The 17045-nt window shown below is 56.8% G+C and overlaps 2 protein-coding genes across 2 annotated transcripts; one reads left to right on the top strand and one right to left on the bottom strand.

Moving 5' to 3' along the window:
* Window positions 1–713: 713 nt before the first annotated feature.
* On the bottom strand, window positions 714–5408 carry BTBD17 (BTB domain containing 17). Its single transcript, XM_063081179.1, has 3 exons — window positions 5324–5408; window positions 3475–3751; window positions 714–1788 (listed from the first exon to the last, which is right to left on the bottom strand). The coding sequence occupies exons 1-3, from the start codon at window positions 5406–5408 to the stop codon at window positions 714–716; spliced, it is 1437 nt and encodes a 478-aa protein (XP_062937249.1).
* A 6374-nt stretch (window positions 5409–11782) lies between these two features.
* GPR142 (G protein-coupled receptor 142) lies at window positions 11783–14726 on the top strand. The gene is made up of 3 exons (XM_063081180.1): window positions 11783–11876; window positions 12820–12960; window positions 13855–14726. The coding sequence occupies exons 1-3, from the start codon at window positions 11783–11785 to the stop codon at window positions 14724–14726; spliced, it is 1107 nt and encodes a 368-aa protein (XP_062937250.1).
* Window positions 14727–17045: the final 2319 nt, after the last annotated feature.

Genomic DNA, 17045 nt, shown 5'->3' on the forward strand with positions numbered 1-17045 from the left:
TCATGTTGGAAACTAGACTTGTCTGGAATATGGGACGGCCATAACCAATCTCCCACCCCACCTTCCCACCCCACCCCACCCCCCATCTCCCCTTGGCTGGCTGCGTAGCACCAACCTAGAGACACCTGGAGAAAGGGCTTTTTCTCTAGACCTCGAGCCTCCTCTCCAGGAAGGGTGGAGCTAGCAAGATGCATTCATCCAATTAGGGACTCGAGGTGGCCCAGACCACAGAAAGCCTCACAGCAGAGATGAGGTGGTTGCCCCCTAGGGGTCAGGTCAGATAAATTGCCCAGCTAAGCCCCTCAGCTTCAAGGTGAGAAAACCCCTGCAAGGGGTACCCAGTTTTCCCAGGCTGCCAGGGCTGGTCGGTCGCTTTGACCATTTGGATGCTCTCACCTGCCTTGTTCCATGTCTGGGTGGGGACTCTAGGGAAAAGCTCAGTGAAGGGCAGGGGAACTCCCAGCCTTGTGAGACTCTCCCTGGGTTTTTACCCAGGGACTGGGTGGCTCAATCATCCCCTCATCTCTCCGAGCATTGGTTTATTCAGGACCAAGAAGGCCGCCTTCAAGTGAACTGAGAAATCGGCTCCTGACTTAGACCAGGCATCTGGTCTACCACCCCTCGCCCAGATTCCACCCCGAGGGGCCAAGCTTGGAGCCACTTCCCAGACCCACTGGCCATTTGGGCCAGGCCTTTATTTGCCAATCCGGAGGCTACTTGGGGGTTCGGATGAGGGTGTGGTAGACGGGCTTGACGATGAGGTGCAGATGCAGAGCGTTCTCCACCAGGTACTCCGAATTGCGCCGCTGCAGGTCGGCGTGCGCCAGGAAGTCGCCGGCCTCCTCGCTGCTCTGGTGGAAGCTGTAGGCGTGGCGGACCAGCAGGCGGCCCTGCTGCCGCGCCCCCACCAGCACGGTCTTCTGGAAGCTCACGCCCGCCGCGTCCCCGCCGCTGCTGGCCGGCGTGACCACGAGCCGCGGCCGGCCGTCCTCGGGGCGCGCGGCGGGCAGCGCGGTGCCCGCGGCGTCCGCGTAGACGGGCCGCAGGCTGACGGGCAGCCAGCGCGGCGAGAAGAGCACGTTCCACGTGACCCGGCGGCCCGCGTCGTGGCCGCTCGGGCCCAGCTGCGTCTGGAAGCTGGTGCTGCGGTCGTCGCGGGCCGGGTTGTTGATGACCCACGGGGCGCCCCAGGCGGGCGCGAGGTAGTTGCGGGGCAGGAAGGCGCTGCCGTTGACGTCGAAGAACTTGGCGTAGTGCAGCGGCGAGGCGGCGTGGAACTGGTAGGCCTGCAGCAGGAGGTCGGCCACCGCCGGGCCGTGGCGCGCCAGGGCGGCCGAGCGCGCCTGCAGCTGGAACAGCTGCGCGGGCGGGATCATGGGGTAGCGGATGGCGCGCAGCGCGCGCTCGGCCACGGCAGGGGGCGGACGCGCGCGGCCCAGCCACGCCTCCAGCGCGTGGAACAGCTCCAGCTCGTCCTGCAGCACCAGGTCCGAGCGCTGCAGGAGCTGCGCCAGCAGCTCGGGGCTCACGGCGCCCCACTCGGCGCTCCCCGCCACGGCCGACAGGTTCCAGGCCAGGAACTGCAGGCAGCTCTCGCGCAGGGCCTCGTCCCCGGTGCTCACCGCGTAGTGGTACCAGCCCACGGCCGGGCCCGCGCCGCCCGCCAGGTGCGCGCGCATGTAGTCGGCCACGCCCCGCTGCAGGGAGGCCACGCCGTATTTGGTGGCCAGCCTGTGCAGGGGGATGGCCTGGGCCAGCAGCACGGTCAGCTCGCCGCAGTACAGATACCTGCGGGAGAGGCAGACAGGTGGGGCGGGGGCGGGATGGAGCCACCCACCCACCCCAGATCCCCTTCTCCGAGTTCAGAGCGTAGCCGGCCCGGGAGGAGAGCTTCGTGATCAGGGGCACAAACAGAGCAGAATGGGCCCTGAGGCTTCCCATCTTCTTTTCTTCTCCAAGGCCCTTCCAGGCCGTTCCAACGGACTCTTTCCGTTTTTTTGTGGTGATGTGGAGATCGCATGTATTTATTGAGCATCTACTAAGTGTACAGCTCTAAACTAGAACAAAACAGACGTGGCTCCTGCCATTGTGGGGTTTAGTCTGGGTTCAGATCTGTGTCCTACCCTCTGTTAGCCATGAGACTGGGCAAGTCACTTAACGCTGATGAACCTTAGGCTAATCATCTAGGAAAGGGAGAATAGCATCTATCCCTCGGGATTATTGTGACAATTGGAGGAGGATGAATCTTACTACAGAGTAGCCCATCAGGCTGCCAGTTAGCTCAGTTGGTTAGAGCACAATGTTACAACACCAAGGTCAAGGGTTCAGATCCCTTTACCAGCCAGCTGCCAAAAAAAAAAAGAGAAGTAGGCAGCCAACACGGGTTAATTCCTGTTCTACCGCCCCTCTTCTTTTTTGCAGTCTCAGCTTGCAGGGAGTGGGGGGCGCTGGCGGGTACAGGGATGGAGTCCCGGGCCTTGGTGAGATCAGCGCCAGGCTCTAACCAACAGCTAATGACCCAGCCCCTCGCCCTTCTTGCAGTCTTCTCCTCTCTCGCTGATGGTCATCACTCCTGCTGACTGTCTCTAGCTCTCTTCTCAGTCTACCGCTGTGCCCTGCTCACCATTCCTGCCAGTCCCCACTGACACACAGCACCCCACTTGTCTCTCTGGGGGTGTGGTGGCAACTGCCTGCTATCTGTCCTGTCATCCATGCACTTCAGCCCAGCAGGTTTGCCTCCAGGCATAAGACTATGTTTTCCAGGCTCCCTTACAGTGGGTATGACCATGTGATTAAATTCCAGTTGATGAAATGTCACCAGAGGCCTGGTATGGGATTTGGATGAAGGTTGGTTGAATGGAACCAAATTAGGGTAAGGGGAAGACCCTGTTTGTGCTTCTGTTTTATCCCCCTTCCTATTCTGAGATGGGATTCTGCTGCCATCTTGTCCGAGCCGTTAGAACAGTTACTTTCTTAGACTATAGTGTGAATGGTGTCCCCTGTGCAGCACACTGACAGGATGCAGGGAGGTGGAGGAAAGAGCTGGCTAACTTTTTCAGCTCCCCAGCCCTGTGGTGCCAAACCTGTCCAGACACCAAAACCACATGGAGACTTTAAAATTAAAAATGACTGCTGGTCCCAATCCTAGACCTGAAACTGGCGATCCAGGGCGGGGCCCAGAAATCCGTAGTTTTTAAAAGTTCTGCTGGCCAGGTTTGCAAACAGCTCTGAGGGGTTCCCGGGGCAGGGAGTGGCATCAAACCACACAGAGCACACAGGCAACAGTAGGAAGCCCCGCTACTGCACGAGAGGGCAGAGGGAGAAGGGATGAAAGAGCTGGGACATTGTCATCCTAATGACATCCAGGGAAAGGACAAAATGACCTCTAAGGGTCCAGGCTTCTGTGACCCTGTAGGTGGGGGCGCCAGGGGATGGGGAAGGGATGAAGCCTCCCCCAATCCTTCCCCTCCCTACCTGATGAACTTGTCAAAGACGGCAGCACAGTCCCGGGGCTCCTGCAGCACCACCTCGCTCTGGTTAGTCAGCAGCTCCCGGAGCAGCTCACTCTGCAGTCCCAGCAGCAGGCGGTGGGCATGGAAGACTCGGACCTCATCGGTGCCTGCAGCCTGCACCCGCAAAACCACGTCGCTGGCGTTGCCCTGCCGCAACAGCTCCTGCAAGCGTTGGAGCAGCATCTGGGAGTGGTTGATGGAGGTGCCCGCTGCCTCCCCACCAACATCGGCTCTCTGGGCTGCAGCAGGAAAGAACAGAGCACAGCATGAGAAGGCACCCGGGCCCTGAGGCCTCAATCTAGAGGTGTGGAGCGACCAGTGGGAGACAAGCGTGCACAGGTGTGGGCAGAGGGCAGGTGGGTCTAGGGAGGCTGCGTATGAACATCTGTTTGTGCCCATGAGGTGCATGGATGCATGTGTGTGCCACAAGTGCATCCTGGTGGGAAGGCTGTGCCCATACAGACCCTGAAAAGGATGCTCCTGGAAAAGGGGTGGATTCAGGCAGGGAAGGGTCATGAACCAGGTACAGGACAACATGCCTATGGGTTCCATGATGCCAGACTCCCAGGCAAGGGTTGAAGAAACTCTGGGTCCCCACTCTTCTCATCTCTGGAAGAATTGTCCACCTAACCCCTCAGAAGAGTTGTCCGAAACTGTGCACTCACTAACAAATACTTGCTGAGCACCTACTATGTGCCAGGCACTCTTCTAAGAGCTTGGAATATGGCAGTGGTCAAAACAAGCCAGGTCCTTACACTCAGAAGAGCACAAATGAGCATATTAGACAGATGATGAGTACACCAATAAGCACTCTAGTTTAAAGGAGCCGGCCAGGGAATGAGTGAGTGTCAAGGCAGAAAAGCAGCCCTGAAAAGGCCCTTGGAGGGCTGGGCTTGGTGTGCTGGGAGCGGAGAGAAGGCTGGGGCGGCCGGAGCAGTGAGCGGGAGGAGGTGGCGCCTGACACCAGGCTGCGGGCCTGGAAGGGAAGCTGTTCTCCAGGCTCAGCCCTGCCCTCTTGGGTCCTATCTGTGATCTCTGGATCCACTTTAGGAGGTGGCCTGTGGGGAACCAGAGAAAGTACAGAGGGCGAGCTGGAGCTGGAATGGGACTCCCTGGTGACTGAGTGTGAAGGGCGGCATCCCCCTTCCTCGTCCACCAGGCTGGGCCTTTCTCTTGCGCTTCCAGAGACGCCATGACAGTCAGATGGGTCGTGCCCTCAGTTACAGAAAACACTGTCCACAGCTTTCCTAAGCCAGGAACTGCGCGAGGAGCCTTGCAGAAGGAGGCAGGGAGGGTGTCTGGCGGCAGCAGATGGGCACCAGCCACACACAGCCACACACACATGCACACACACAGGCCCGTGGTGCATGTGGACTCTAGGAGAGAAGGCTCACACCAGAGCAGAGCATCTGTGTGTAAGAGAGAGAGACCCAGGGGGGAACCGGAGGGTGAGAGAGAAGCGGGTGGTCAATTTCCCAGCCCCGCCTCCCCCAGCTGTTACTCTGAAGGACCTGAATGCTGATGGCGTCCCCCTTCAGCCTCTGCCTGGGCCCAACTGCCCGAGACAATGCACAATGGAGGGTCTTCTTGTTGTTAAGACCCCTGCCTGCCTGCCCAGCCCCTCATCCCCTCCAAGGCAATCTGCCTTTCCCCCTTCAGGGAGATGTGTCCACGGAGCTGTCAGATCCACTCTCTGCTCTCCGTGGCTGGCTGGACACCGCCCCCTCCCGGCCGGCCATGCACAGCTAGGCCTGGAGGGTCCTGCCCCTCCACCCTGCCCCGCACCCTCACCCCGCCCACTGCTCACTCACCTGCGCGAGAGGCCAGGCCCACCAAGGTCAGGATGACCCAGAAGCTGCCCCAGGACCCAGGCCTGGAGGAGCCTATCCTAAGCATCTTTGTGCCCCACCTCCAAGTCCACTGGAGGGACGGCAAAGCCCAGACCACTCCGCTCACCTCCCTCCTCCTTATATAGGACCCAGCATAAGGGGACAGGGCCCCCCTTCCTAGCCTCCCTCCCCCAACCCAGCCTCTGCCATGGATTGGTGGAAACCGGCCCCAGCTGTCGCCCAGGCAACCACTTAAGCCAGAGCGTGGCAGCCCCAGGGGCTATTGTGCTACCCGTGGGCCCCCGAGGGGAACAGATCCGGCGCCCTCCTCTCCATCCCTCCTTACCACCCAGCAGGACTAGGCTCTCTGAAGGTCAGGCAAGGGGGCTGCAGGACCACTGGCAGCCAATGGCCCCAAGGGTCCCCAGCCCTCTCCCCAAGTCCCCAGGCACAGCCTCCACCCTGGCACAGAGCACACTTGGCAGCTTCGTGGCTGGAGCGCCACGATGAGCCAGCTGCACAGGAAGGCCTGGAAGAGGACAGGGAAGAGGCGCCTCAGCTCCTACCCCTCCCCCGCTCCCATTTTGGGGTGGGCTGGCCCTCCAGAGAGGAGGGCAAGGATCTCTAGTAGGGGACCTGGGGTAACTAGTATCATTCCATGCTCTTTGTTGAAGAAAGTTCCTGGCATGCCCTGGGGAGGGTGGTGGGCCTGTAGGAAAGCTCTGCGGGGGACTGTGACTATCCTGCCACACATACACAGGGTCAAGGTGAACCAAGATGGCAGGGCTTGGCATACAGCCACTGCATGGGGAGCTCCAGCCAGGACGTGGGGTTGGAGCTGCTGAGGCTGGGCACCTGTCTGCCCCACCACTCCCTTCCTTTAACTCACCTTCCCTAAGTGGCTTCAGGTCTTAGGTTCATCTGCTTGCAAGGCTTCTTTTACCAGCTTCTGTCTAATTTCCAACTATAATTTTTCCTTTTCCAGAGTTTCAAGGAGACATGCAGCAGACCTGGCAGCACACTGTGACTGTAGAGAAACTGAGGCAGAGAGCTAAGTTGCAGTGTCATTTGGGCTAGTGCAGAGGAGTGCTCTTCTGAGGAGGGTGAGGTCCGGAGCCCAGTGGGAGTGTGTGCATGTGTGTGCATGTGTACGCGTGTGTGCACATGTGTATGTATGTGTATGTGTGTGTATGTGTGTGCATGTGTGTGTGTGCATGGAGGGAGGTGGGTGCTTGTGAGGCCTCACCTTTGCAGGGAGCAAGCAAGGCCTGCCCCAGCTCTTCATGGGGGCTCCTTTGAGGCTGATGAACTGAAGTATGTGGCTCCTAAAGACCCAGCTCTGACTTTCTCCCGAGGCAGGGTCCCGGATTGGAGATGGGTTGGATCTTCCTGTCCCTTCCTCTCTGGATCCCAGCGACCAGCTCAATGCATTGATTTCTGCCCCTGGCTGGCACAGATAGACCCAACAGCTCCACCCCCTCTCTGGAGCCACAGAGAGAGCAAGAATTGGGTCTGGCACCTGCCTTATCCGGGTTGGCAGAGTCAGAGCTGTCCAGCCCAGCGGAAACCCGTCCCGGCTGCCCTGACTTTCACGCCTGGCTCCCCTCGTCCAGATCCACCATCCCTTCCCACTGGCTGCCTGCCTGCCCTTCCTGTGGGCTGCACCACGTCCTGGCTCAACCCAGCAAGTCAGAGCCTCCATGTAACAGGGCAGCTGGGCCCCCGAGCAACACACTTCAGTAGGAATGCTGCTGATGTTTAGAGAACCCACTACTTCAGGAAACTCATTAGGTAGGCACGCTTCTTACCTCCAGCCTCCTTGAGGCCCTGCACCAGTCTTTCTGGAAGGGTAGCCCACCTGCATCAGAGTCTCCGATAACCCATCAAGGAGCCAGAATTCCCAGGGGCAGGGCCTGGGCATCTGTATTTTCTAAGCATTCCAGATGGTGATTGTTACATGCATCCCGAGCACATAATCATCATCATCTACCTACTAGAGTTAGATTGGTGGCATTTCAAGTGTGAAGGGAGACAGGAGGCCCCAGGTTACCAAGAAGCCCCAGGAGAGTCACCTCTGATTCCCCACCTCTGAGTGGCCCCACCTTCCTCTATTTCTAACTTCCCTTATCCCTGACCCTCCTCTAATGATGTAGAAACTGCTTTGCACATAGAGGCATTCTCTGTCCTCATTTTCTTAGTCCAAGGGTTGCTGGAGTGTGAGTGTGTGTGAGTGTGCGGTGTGTATGCATGAGTGTGTGTGCGTGCATACATGTATGTGAGGCGTATGTGCATACACGTGTGGGATGTGTATGCATGTGTGGTGTAGGTGCATACATGTGTGTGGTGTGTGTGTGCATGTGTGTAGGTACTTGTGTGTGTGCTGTGTGCATGTATATGTGGGGGGTTGTCTTGGGGTGGAAGAGAAGAAGCAGAGCATTTGCCCTGCACTGTCTTCGCGGTGGAGGAGCTGGAGCACTACATTTTATTCTGCCCTGTGGATCCGAAGCTCTGTAATTCCTTGAGAGCAAGTCTGATAAGCTCACAAGCAAGAACAGCTCCCAGAGAAGAGCTACTTCCTGCCTGAGTCGGGAGTGCTTATAACCTCAGTGACTGGTCTGAGGTCTGACAGCCAAGAACTGGCAGAGCCAAGATTCACATGTCTCTTTTCTGCTCAACTTTTCTTCCCACAACCCCAATACTGTCTTTTCTGGGCAGCTATTTCAATTGCAATAAATGATCCCCATTGGGCAGGGAATCTCTAGCACCGCAAAAGTAACTGAAAACTTGCAAGCTCGGGGCAGGATGGAGAGTTTCTGAATCTGCAGAGAGGCTGATCAGACACTGGACTGCGTAACACCATAGAAGGGTGGGCCCCAGACCCAGCCCTGCCCCAACTTGGCCACCTCCCTTAAATCTGTAACGTCTCTTGTCCAGAGTTAGAGTTCCGCAAGTGACCTGGACGCTTAGATTGGGGAACAGGGAATCATGAGTTTAGGTTCTAGGATCGTGTACTTAAGAGGACACACTGAAGATAAACAAGAAGGAATCTGTCCCTGAAGTAACTTACACACTTTCAAAAGCCCCTCCTTAGGCCAGGCTGTCCCGTCACAGTGGCACATCTGCCATCCTGCTCAGCACCCTTGATCCTGCTGTCCGCTCTCTGAGCGCCGTGCATCTGCCCACAGCCCACTTCCTCCACGAAGCTGGGCTTGCAGGGCTTCTCCCTTCCCAAGAAGGCTGTGAGGGAGTGAAAAGTGAACAGCTTTGGGGGAAGGACAGGAGGTAGAGGCAGTGGGGACAAACCTGAGTTCAAATTCCATCTGCCACATACCAGCTCTGTAACCTTAGCTGAGTTGCTTAACTTCTCTGAGCCTCAGTCTCCTCTCGTGTAAAATAGAAGTGACCAGAGTTAGCTCACGGGGCTGCGGTGAGAAGCACAGGGGCAGGCATTTTTCATCCCTTTGCAGTGAAAACATTCAAAAGCCTCCCCTCTAGCTATGATGCAATATATGAAACTTAACTGTTAAGATCAAGGTCAAGGGTTCGGATCCCCATACCGGCCAGCCACCAAAAAAATAAATAAATAAAAAGAAAACCCAGAGAAAAACTGTTAACCATAGTGACCCTCCTGTGCCATAGAACACCAGGACTTACTCCTCCTATCTAATTGTAATTTTATGCTCTTTGGCCAACCTGTCCCTGTTTTCCCTTCCGCCCTCCCCTGCCCAGTCCCTGGTAACCAGGGTTCTACTCTCTGTCTCTATAATATCAACTTTTTTGTTTTTTTAGAATCCACATATGAGAGAGATCATGTGATATTTGTCTTTCTGTGCCTGGCTTACTGCACTTAACATAATGACCTCCAAGTCTATCCATGTTGCTGCAAATGACAGGAATTCGTTCCTTTTTATGGCTGAATAGTATTCCGTTGTGTATATATACCACACTTTTTTTTATCCGTTCATCCATAGTTGGACACTTGGGTTATATTAACTACCCTAACCTGATCATTATATAATATGTGATTGTACTCCGTGCACATGTATAATTACAATGTGTCCATTAACATAAATTAACTAATTAAAAAATAAATTAACTAACTAAAGTGTAGGGACAGGCAAATGAATTACCCACCTGGTGCTCATGCCCGGATACTTGGGCTGGACTGACTGTGGCTGAAGACTTTAGAGACCAAGCAGGTCAAGGTGCGCTGCTGTGTACCTGTAGCACCTCGTGCTGCACCTAGGCTGGCTCAGAGATACCTGCCCTGTTGGGCAGAACAGCACAGGCTATCAGCCTGCCCTGGCCACTGACACAGGCTCCATGCAGGAAAGAATCGCCACCACCAGGAGAGGCCTCTCAGCTCTGTGCGGGCTATCTATGTGCCAACTAATGACAACCTCTGTCCCTGCCACCACCTTTGCCCATTTGGATGCTACCACTGTCCTGTCTGCAGCTATGATCCTACAGACTCCACGTCTTGAATCCTGGGTCCCAACAGTACTGGCAATGAGAATTATTATGTGCATTATGGGGTGCAAAGTATCCTTTCGTACTACACATCCCTGCAGGACATTATTGCCATCTTGGGTATGGAGACACTTTCTGAGCAAGACAAGAGCACTGTGTCCTGTGCATGGAAAAGACAGGGTTTGTGGTCTCAGCCATGCCAGGTGGCTGAGGTCTTCACAAGTCCTACAGGGAAGCCAGTACCTCTGAAGGAGACCATCAAAGGATTCCAGCAGATTCTGGCAGGTGAATCTGACCACCTCCCAGAACAGGCCTTCTATAAGGTGGGACCTGTGGAGGATACTGTGACAAAAGCTGCTAAGCTGGCCAAAGGGCATGTGTGAGGGGTCGTTTTGGCAAATTTAGCACCACTAGTCCATCATCCTTCTCCTTGCCCCTAATCCCAAGGCTCTGTGCAGGCCACACAAGAGGCTTGGTTTAAGACGTCATGTTCTGTCTAAAGAGTATTTACGGTTTTCAATAAAATGTACATTCTTATCCTAAAAAAAAAAAAAATGTAGGGACAGGGTAGGTGCTCAGCAAATGTGGGCAGAACCCCTCCTTGCCCCTCACATACGGCTGGTCTTTCCACTTCGACTGTAAGCTCCTCCTGGATGGGGCTGTGCCTCTTACCCCTAGTCTTGGGGCGCAGGGAAGTGGCGGTCTGGGGCTGGGGTCCTAACACTCTACTTGGGGCCCCGTCCTCAGCGGGTAGTCTCGAGCTGGTAGTGCCTGCTCTGGTCCCTCTCTGCCACCCAGGGGACCTGACCAAAGCCAGTGGACACTCAGCAGCTGGCAGGGTCAGAATGTGGCCACCGGGGGGCGGCAAGACCTAGGTTGTGAGTACCTGGGGTGGGCATGGGGGTCAGGGTGAGGTGGCTCCAGCTCCAGACACTGTATCTAACTTAGAGAAGCCCCCTACATTCCCTGCTGCATTTTCTGCTCCATTCCCAGAGGGTGGGACGTGGAAAGCCATTCCTGGCTGGGCCTCAGTTGTCCTCCAGAGGCTATCCACTGGGTGCCTGTGCCCCGGGTGCCCACTGTGGCCTGCCATGGTCACTCCTCTGCCAGGGGAGGGGAGCTGGCTGGGCACAGATTCTGGCCTCTTCAGAGTGCTCAACAGCACCAGCTGATGCCAAGGACTGATATTCTTGAGGGATGGTTTGTTTCCCCAGGGCCAGGAAAACAACAGCTTGTGGGGGCCACCAGGGCTTGGTGTCCCAGGGCTGGCTGCTGCAGCCTGGTCACGGTTCTCCCCCATGGTTGCCACCGCCATGCACATGGCCTCCTGCCACCCTTCCCAGCCAGCAGCCCCCTAGCAGTAGCCTCGACCGCTTCCTACCCCCTGCAGCCTCTGCAGGACTGACCCCTTCAAATCTGTCCCTTAGGCTTTTCTCAGGATCTGAGCCCTGCAGAACTGCCGTTCTCTCCTCCCTGCCAGCAAATGCCTTTCGGAGTGTCGCTGCCCATAGATAGTATCACCTCCCCAAATCCTTCTGCCTTTCCCCAAAGTCCTCACCCCCAGGATGTGATCACCCCCACTGAGCCTAGGCCAGCTTCCAGGGTGCCCAGGAGCAGGAGACAGTCCACCCGGAGCCCAGCCTGAGCCCTGATCCTGCCATCCTGACTCTTTCCCTCTCTTCCGCATCCCCAAGGCACAGACATACCAGTTAACCCAACCCCACTCGGCCTTTCTTGAAGCCTTTCCCCCAGCCTGACCCCCTTCCCTGCCTGTGCACCCTAGGGGACCCTGGTCTGCTCCAGGCAGCATCTACTAGAGGCTCGTTCTCCTGTGTCTCCGCCCACCCTTTCCTTCCTCCTCCTGCGTCCTCCTCACCACCCCGCTCTCTGCACTAACAGGCTCAGTGCCGCTGGAGGAATCGTGGGGCAAACAACCACTTGGAGAGCCGGGGGTGGGCGGTGCAGCTGGTGATGCTGGGAGGGAGCTGCGGGGACCCCAAGGAAAAGGCACAGGTGACCCAGGACTCGGGACCCAGGAGCATGGGGCTTGAAGGACAAGAGACAGGTAAAGTATCTTGAAACGGGGTGTGTGTACAGCAGGGCAAGGTAGAAGGGCAGGAAGGAACAAGAGTCAGTAAGGGCCCCAGAGTCTGGGGGTGGGGAGGGTGACGCTGATAATGAATGGGCAGTGAGATGGGAAACTAGGCTTAGCGGGGGGCTCCTAGCAGGAAATCAAAAGCTGGACGTTTTAACCTAAGGAGACTTCAAGTGTGGTTTGAGGGGAGCAGGGGCCGGAGCATATGGATGGATGGTCCTCATCCCAGACCAGCCACAAGCCAACTGTGCCCCTTACCCCTGTGGACTCAGTTTCCCCATCTGAAAACCAAGGCCATTGCATCTTCAGTGCACCTATGAAGAGGGTGCTCTTCAGCTTAGAAAAGAGGGGGACCTAGTAACAGCTTCTCCGTAGAGGGAGCGGTAGTTAAGGACAGCCCTGCTGCTGCTGTGAATCTGTGGCTGGAATCACCCAGGACGCTTATTACAAACACAGCTGATCCCACAAGGCAGGGTGACCAAAAACACCCACGGCTGCTCAAGCCCCCCCAGACCCTCTGGCTCTGCCTGCCTGGAGCGAGGCCCAAGAACCTGTATTCCCACCAGTGCCCCCGGTGATCCTGAATCGCAGCCTGTTTCGGAGGCTCTGCCACTACCAGTGAAGCCCCGCAGGGACAATGCAGGGAGCAGTGGCCTCTACAGCAGCAGTGACACGCCACCGAGGACCTCTTCCCATCAGCGGGGGAGCCAGGCCACGTGGGTGGGCTGCGGTGGGGGTGGACTCGGCAAGAAGTTTTGTGACAATAGAGATTGCCGCTCGGCTGGGTCTGACCAGGGGGTCTGCACAGAGCAGGGGTGACAAGAAAGACCTCAGGATCAGGGCAGGGCTGCTGCTGAGCCAGGTCGGAAGAGACTGAACCCTCTAACCCTGCCTGCCCTCCCGTCCTTTCTAGCCAGCCAGCTACCAGTGACCCTGCTGCCCACACCCAACGGCAGTGGGCCCAGCCAGGAGTTGGAAGGCCACTTGTCCCCATGTGTGGCTGGTGTCATCCCTGTCATCTATTACAGTGTCCTACTGGGCCTGGGGCTGCCTGGTGAGTGGGGAGCTGGGGTCTGCAGGTTTGGGCCTGGCCAGAAATTGGGGTCCTCCTTCAGCAGATGCAAATCCTCTGTGCTGACCTCTGAAACCCAGGATCATCGACCCCAGGCCTCCCGTTGCCTTTGTGGGGATGTTCTGGGTCACTGGAGAGCAAAGGTAGAAGGGAGTAAAAGAGAGGCTAGGATTTGGGGTGCCCAAAGCTAAACCCAAGGTTCCACCCAGAGCAGGCAGTCCCCTTCCACCCAGCATTGGGCACTTTCCTAGGAGGACTAAATTCATGTAGGACCATGCTCAGCCCAGTCCTCCCTGTACCATCCACTGCCTTCAGACAGCAGAGCATAGGGCAGGGGTGGGTGCACGTACAGAAGAAAGGATAGGGCGGTCTCAGCCTTTGGGATTTCCTGAAGTCCAGTAAATAAACCTATCCCTGTGTCCAGGGAAGCCTGTGCCCCAGAGGACACAGAATAACTAAAAAGGACCTAGAGGGCATTTCCACTGGACAGGTGGCTTCTGAGTACACCCTGCCACATGAGCTTCCCTGTGTGTAATGCGTGAAGTCAGTGGCCTGCAGTGTGCGGATAGACAGGGCAGGGCTGGCCTGATTAGCCTTCTTGGCAACGTGGGTTTTTAGAAGGATCTGGATGGCTGCCCAGTTAGCTCAGGTGGTTAGAGCGTGGTGCTGATAACACTAAGGTCCAGGTTAACATCCCTGTACTGGCCAGCCGCCAAAAAAAAAAAAAAAAAGATTTGAAAAGAGAAAGAACAGGAGCCAGCACAGCCTCCAGCACAAGCCAGTGGGGAGGGATGTGATAACACTGTAGAAAGGAAAGTCTGAACAGCACTTCTGATGCCTCTGATCTCTCCCCTCCATGACCTCGGTTGCCATCAGTCAACCTCCTGACCGCAGTGGCCCTGGCCCGCCTTGCCACCAAGAACAGGAAGCCCTCCTACTGCTACCTTCTGGCGCTCACAGCCTCGGATATTGTCACCCAGGTGGTCATCGTGTTCGTGGGCTTCCTCCTGCAGGGGGCTGCGATGGCCCGCCGGGTGCCCCAGGCCATGGTGCGCACGGCTAACATCCTGGAGTTTGCAGCCAACCATGCCTCCATCTGGATCGCTGTCCTGCTCACCATCGACCGCTACAGTGCCCTGTGCCACCCCCTACACCATCGGGCCACCTCGTCCCAAGGCAGGACCTGCCGGGCCATTGCCGCCGTCCTCAGTGCTGCCCTGCTAACAGGCATCCCCTTCTACTGGTGGCTGGATATGTGGAGGGGCGCCGACCCCCCCAGCACTTTGGATGAAGTCCTCATGTGGGCCCACTGCCTCATCGTCTATTTCATCCCTTGTGGTGTTTTCCTGGTCACCAACTCAGCCATCGTCCTCCGGCTACAGAAGAGGGGCCAGAGGGGGCTGCGGCCCTGGGTGGGCAAGAGCACAGCCATCCTCCTGAGTGTCACCATGCTCTTCGCCCTCCTTTGGGCACCCCGGATCTTTGTCATGCTCTACCACCTGTACGTGGCTCCTGTCCACCGGGACTGGAGGGTCCACCTGGCCTTGGATGTGGCCAACATGGTGGCCATGCTCAACACAGCAGTCAACTTTGGTCTCTATTGCTTCGTAAGCAAGACTTTCAGGGCCACTGTCCGACAGGTTATCCACGATGCCCACCTGCCCTGCACCCAGAGGTTACGGACAAAGGGCATGGTGGTGGAGCCTGTGCTGAAGCCTCCAAGACTCCCCAAAGGGGTGGAATTGTAGAGGAAAGGGCCCAGCCAGGGAGTTTGCGGTAGTTCAGGACTACATGTGCTGGGGCCTTTGTGGTTGTGCCCAATAAAACTCCATCAACACCCTAGTTTGTTTGGGTGGAGGTAGAGGCTCCTCTCTAGGGGGTGGCTCCCAGGTAGCAAAGAGGACAATTTAGCCAACTAGTATGTTAGCTTCACCAACAATTCCCATATCCTGGGGAAAAGAAAGGGCTCTTAGAGAGTTCTCTAAGAAAGGGTTCTTAGAGACTGGGGGTGCCTGCAAGTGGAGGCCGTGGGAAGCTCACTCGTAGCCAGCGCTTGTGGAGCTGCAGAGTTTGCCGTCTTCTCCATTCCTGCTCTCAGGACAGATGGGGCATGGAGCAGGTGTACCCAGGACAGTTCTCGGGAGTATAAGGTGCACGTACACATAGAAACTGGTGTCTGCTACCCACCTGGGGCATGCTGAGGGCAAGAATCTGGCTGGAGCAGCTGGTCGTGGCTGGGCAAGTAGCTACTGTGGTGCAATTGTCCAGGAAGAAAGACCAGGGTATCGCCCCCATATCTCTATAGCATGTAGAAGGCATCGTAGACGTCCTCATAATTTCCTGTGGCTCCATGTGTATAACCATGGCATTGAGGAGAGGCAGGAGACGTGGACTGCCCAGGCTGCCCTCAAGTGGGGGACACTGCCATGGTTTGAATAACTGTCCCCTCCAAAACTCATGTTAAAATTTAATTGCCATTGTAACAGTATTATGAGGTGGGACCTGTAAGAGGCGATCGGGCCGTGAGGGCTCTGCCCTCAGGAATGGATTCATGCTGTTACCATGAGACTGGGTTTGTTATGATCAAAGGGGGAGCTTGGCCCCCTTTTCTTTCTCTCTCTCTCGTCCTTCTGCCTCCTGCCATGGGACGATCCAACAAGAAGGAAGGCCCTTGCCAGTCCCTTGATCTTGGACTTTCCAGCCCCCAGACCCATGAGCCAAAAAATTCCTGTTCATTAGAAATTACCCAGCCTCGGGTATTCGTTACAGCAGCAAAAACACACTGAGACGGACACCTGACCCAGAGAAAGTGTTAAGGGCTTGGGCCACCACTGGTGAGGCTTGAAGGGAGATGTGTGCATCCCTTTGTGAAGGCGTCCTCGGTAACAGAGATGTCCAGAGTGAGTCTGAAATCACCCTAAGAAACACGGGGGGAGGGAGAGATGGGAACACGACCTCCACGGAGGCCAGCTTGAGAGCAGACACTACCTGGGGCAGATGGAAACAGACCAAGTCAGAGAGAGATGGGCAGCCCTTCCCATGCCTGTCTCACAGCTGCAGCTGGGCTGGTGCAGGGAAGGGGACCCGAGAGCTGGGAATCAGACATGAAGTTGTAGTTTAAAACTGGAAGGATTTTAAAAACTGCAAATGATCAGAAAAAAACTGTGGGACCTGCTGAGACGTCAGTTGGAGACGGAAAGCAGAACTTGACAGAGCAGGGCTGAGGGCGCTGATGAGAGGAAATACAAAACCATTTTATGTCCACACTCCTGAGTCTGAGGCAGCGCAACAAAGCAATGAGACTCTGATTACAGTCCCCGCTCTCTCCCTCCACCCATCGCTCCAGCTCCCCTGCCACAGGGGAGGGGTTGCAAGCTGGGTTCACCCTTCCCAGGTAGGGAGGGAGGCAGGGAAGGAAGGAAGGAGGGAAGGAAGGAGGGAAGGAAGGAAGGAGGGAGGGAAGGAGGGAAGGAAGGAAGGAAGGAAGGAAGGAAGGAAGGAAGGAAGGAAGGAAGGAAGGAAGGAAGGAAGGAAGGAAGGAAGGAAGGAAGGAAGGAGAAGAGAGAGAGAGTAGAGCCCACCGCGACGGCCACCTGCGAGGACCCCAGGCCCGGTGCGCCCCGATTGTTTCTGGAACCCCCTTGGGTCAGGTGACAGCACCGCCGCGGGGCGACTTCCCTTCAGGTCGGTGGAGTTTGGTCGGGTCTCCCCGGGCTACAGAACCATAAACACGCCTAGAAAGAGCTCAAAGGCACCAGCACTTCCTGCTCCTCCGGGGCCTTCCCTGCTCGTCACCGCCTCTTGCTTCTGCCGTTTCACCATGTGACACCTTGAGTCTCTGGAGTCCCACCAAGCATAAGGCCGTCCCCAGCGCGGCCTTGACCCTGTAGGTGAGGAGGGCAGGGGAGGGGAGGTCAGATCTCCGTGCTGCAGACACCGGGCACCACGCAGACCCCGACCCCAGGGCAGCCACTGTCCCGTCCCGTAGAACTGACACTGGGGGGGGGGGGGTCAGGGCTGATCAGGGCCCCGAAAGCCCCACCTGCCGGGATGGCGTCTGCAGGTGG

This window comes from Cynocephalus volans, chromosome 16, assembly GCF_027409185.1.
Source record: "Cynocephalus volans isolate mCynVol1 chromosome 16, mCynVol1.pri, whole genome shotgun sequence".
Taxonomy (NCBI): Eukaryota; Metazoa; Chordata; class Mammalia; order Dermoptera; family Cynocephalidae; genus Cynocephalus; species Cynocephalus volans.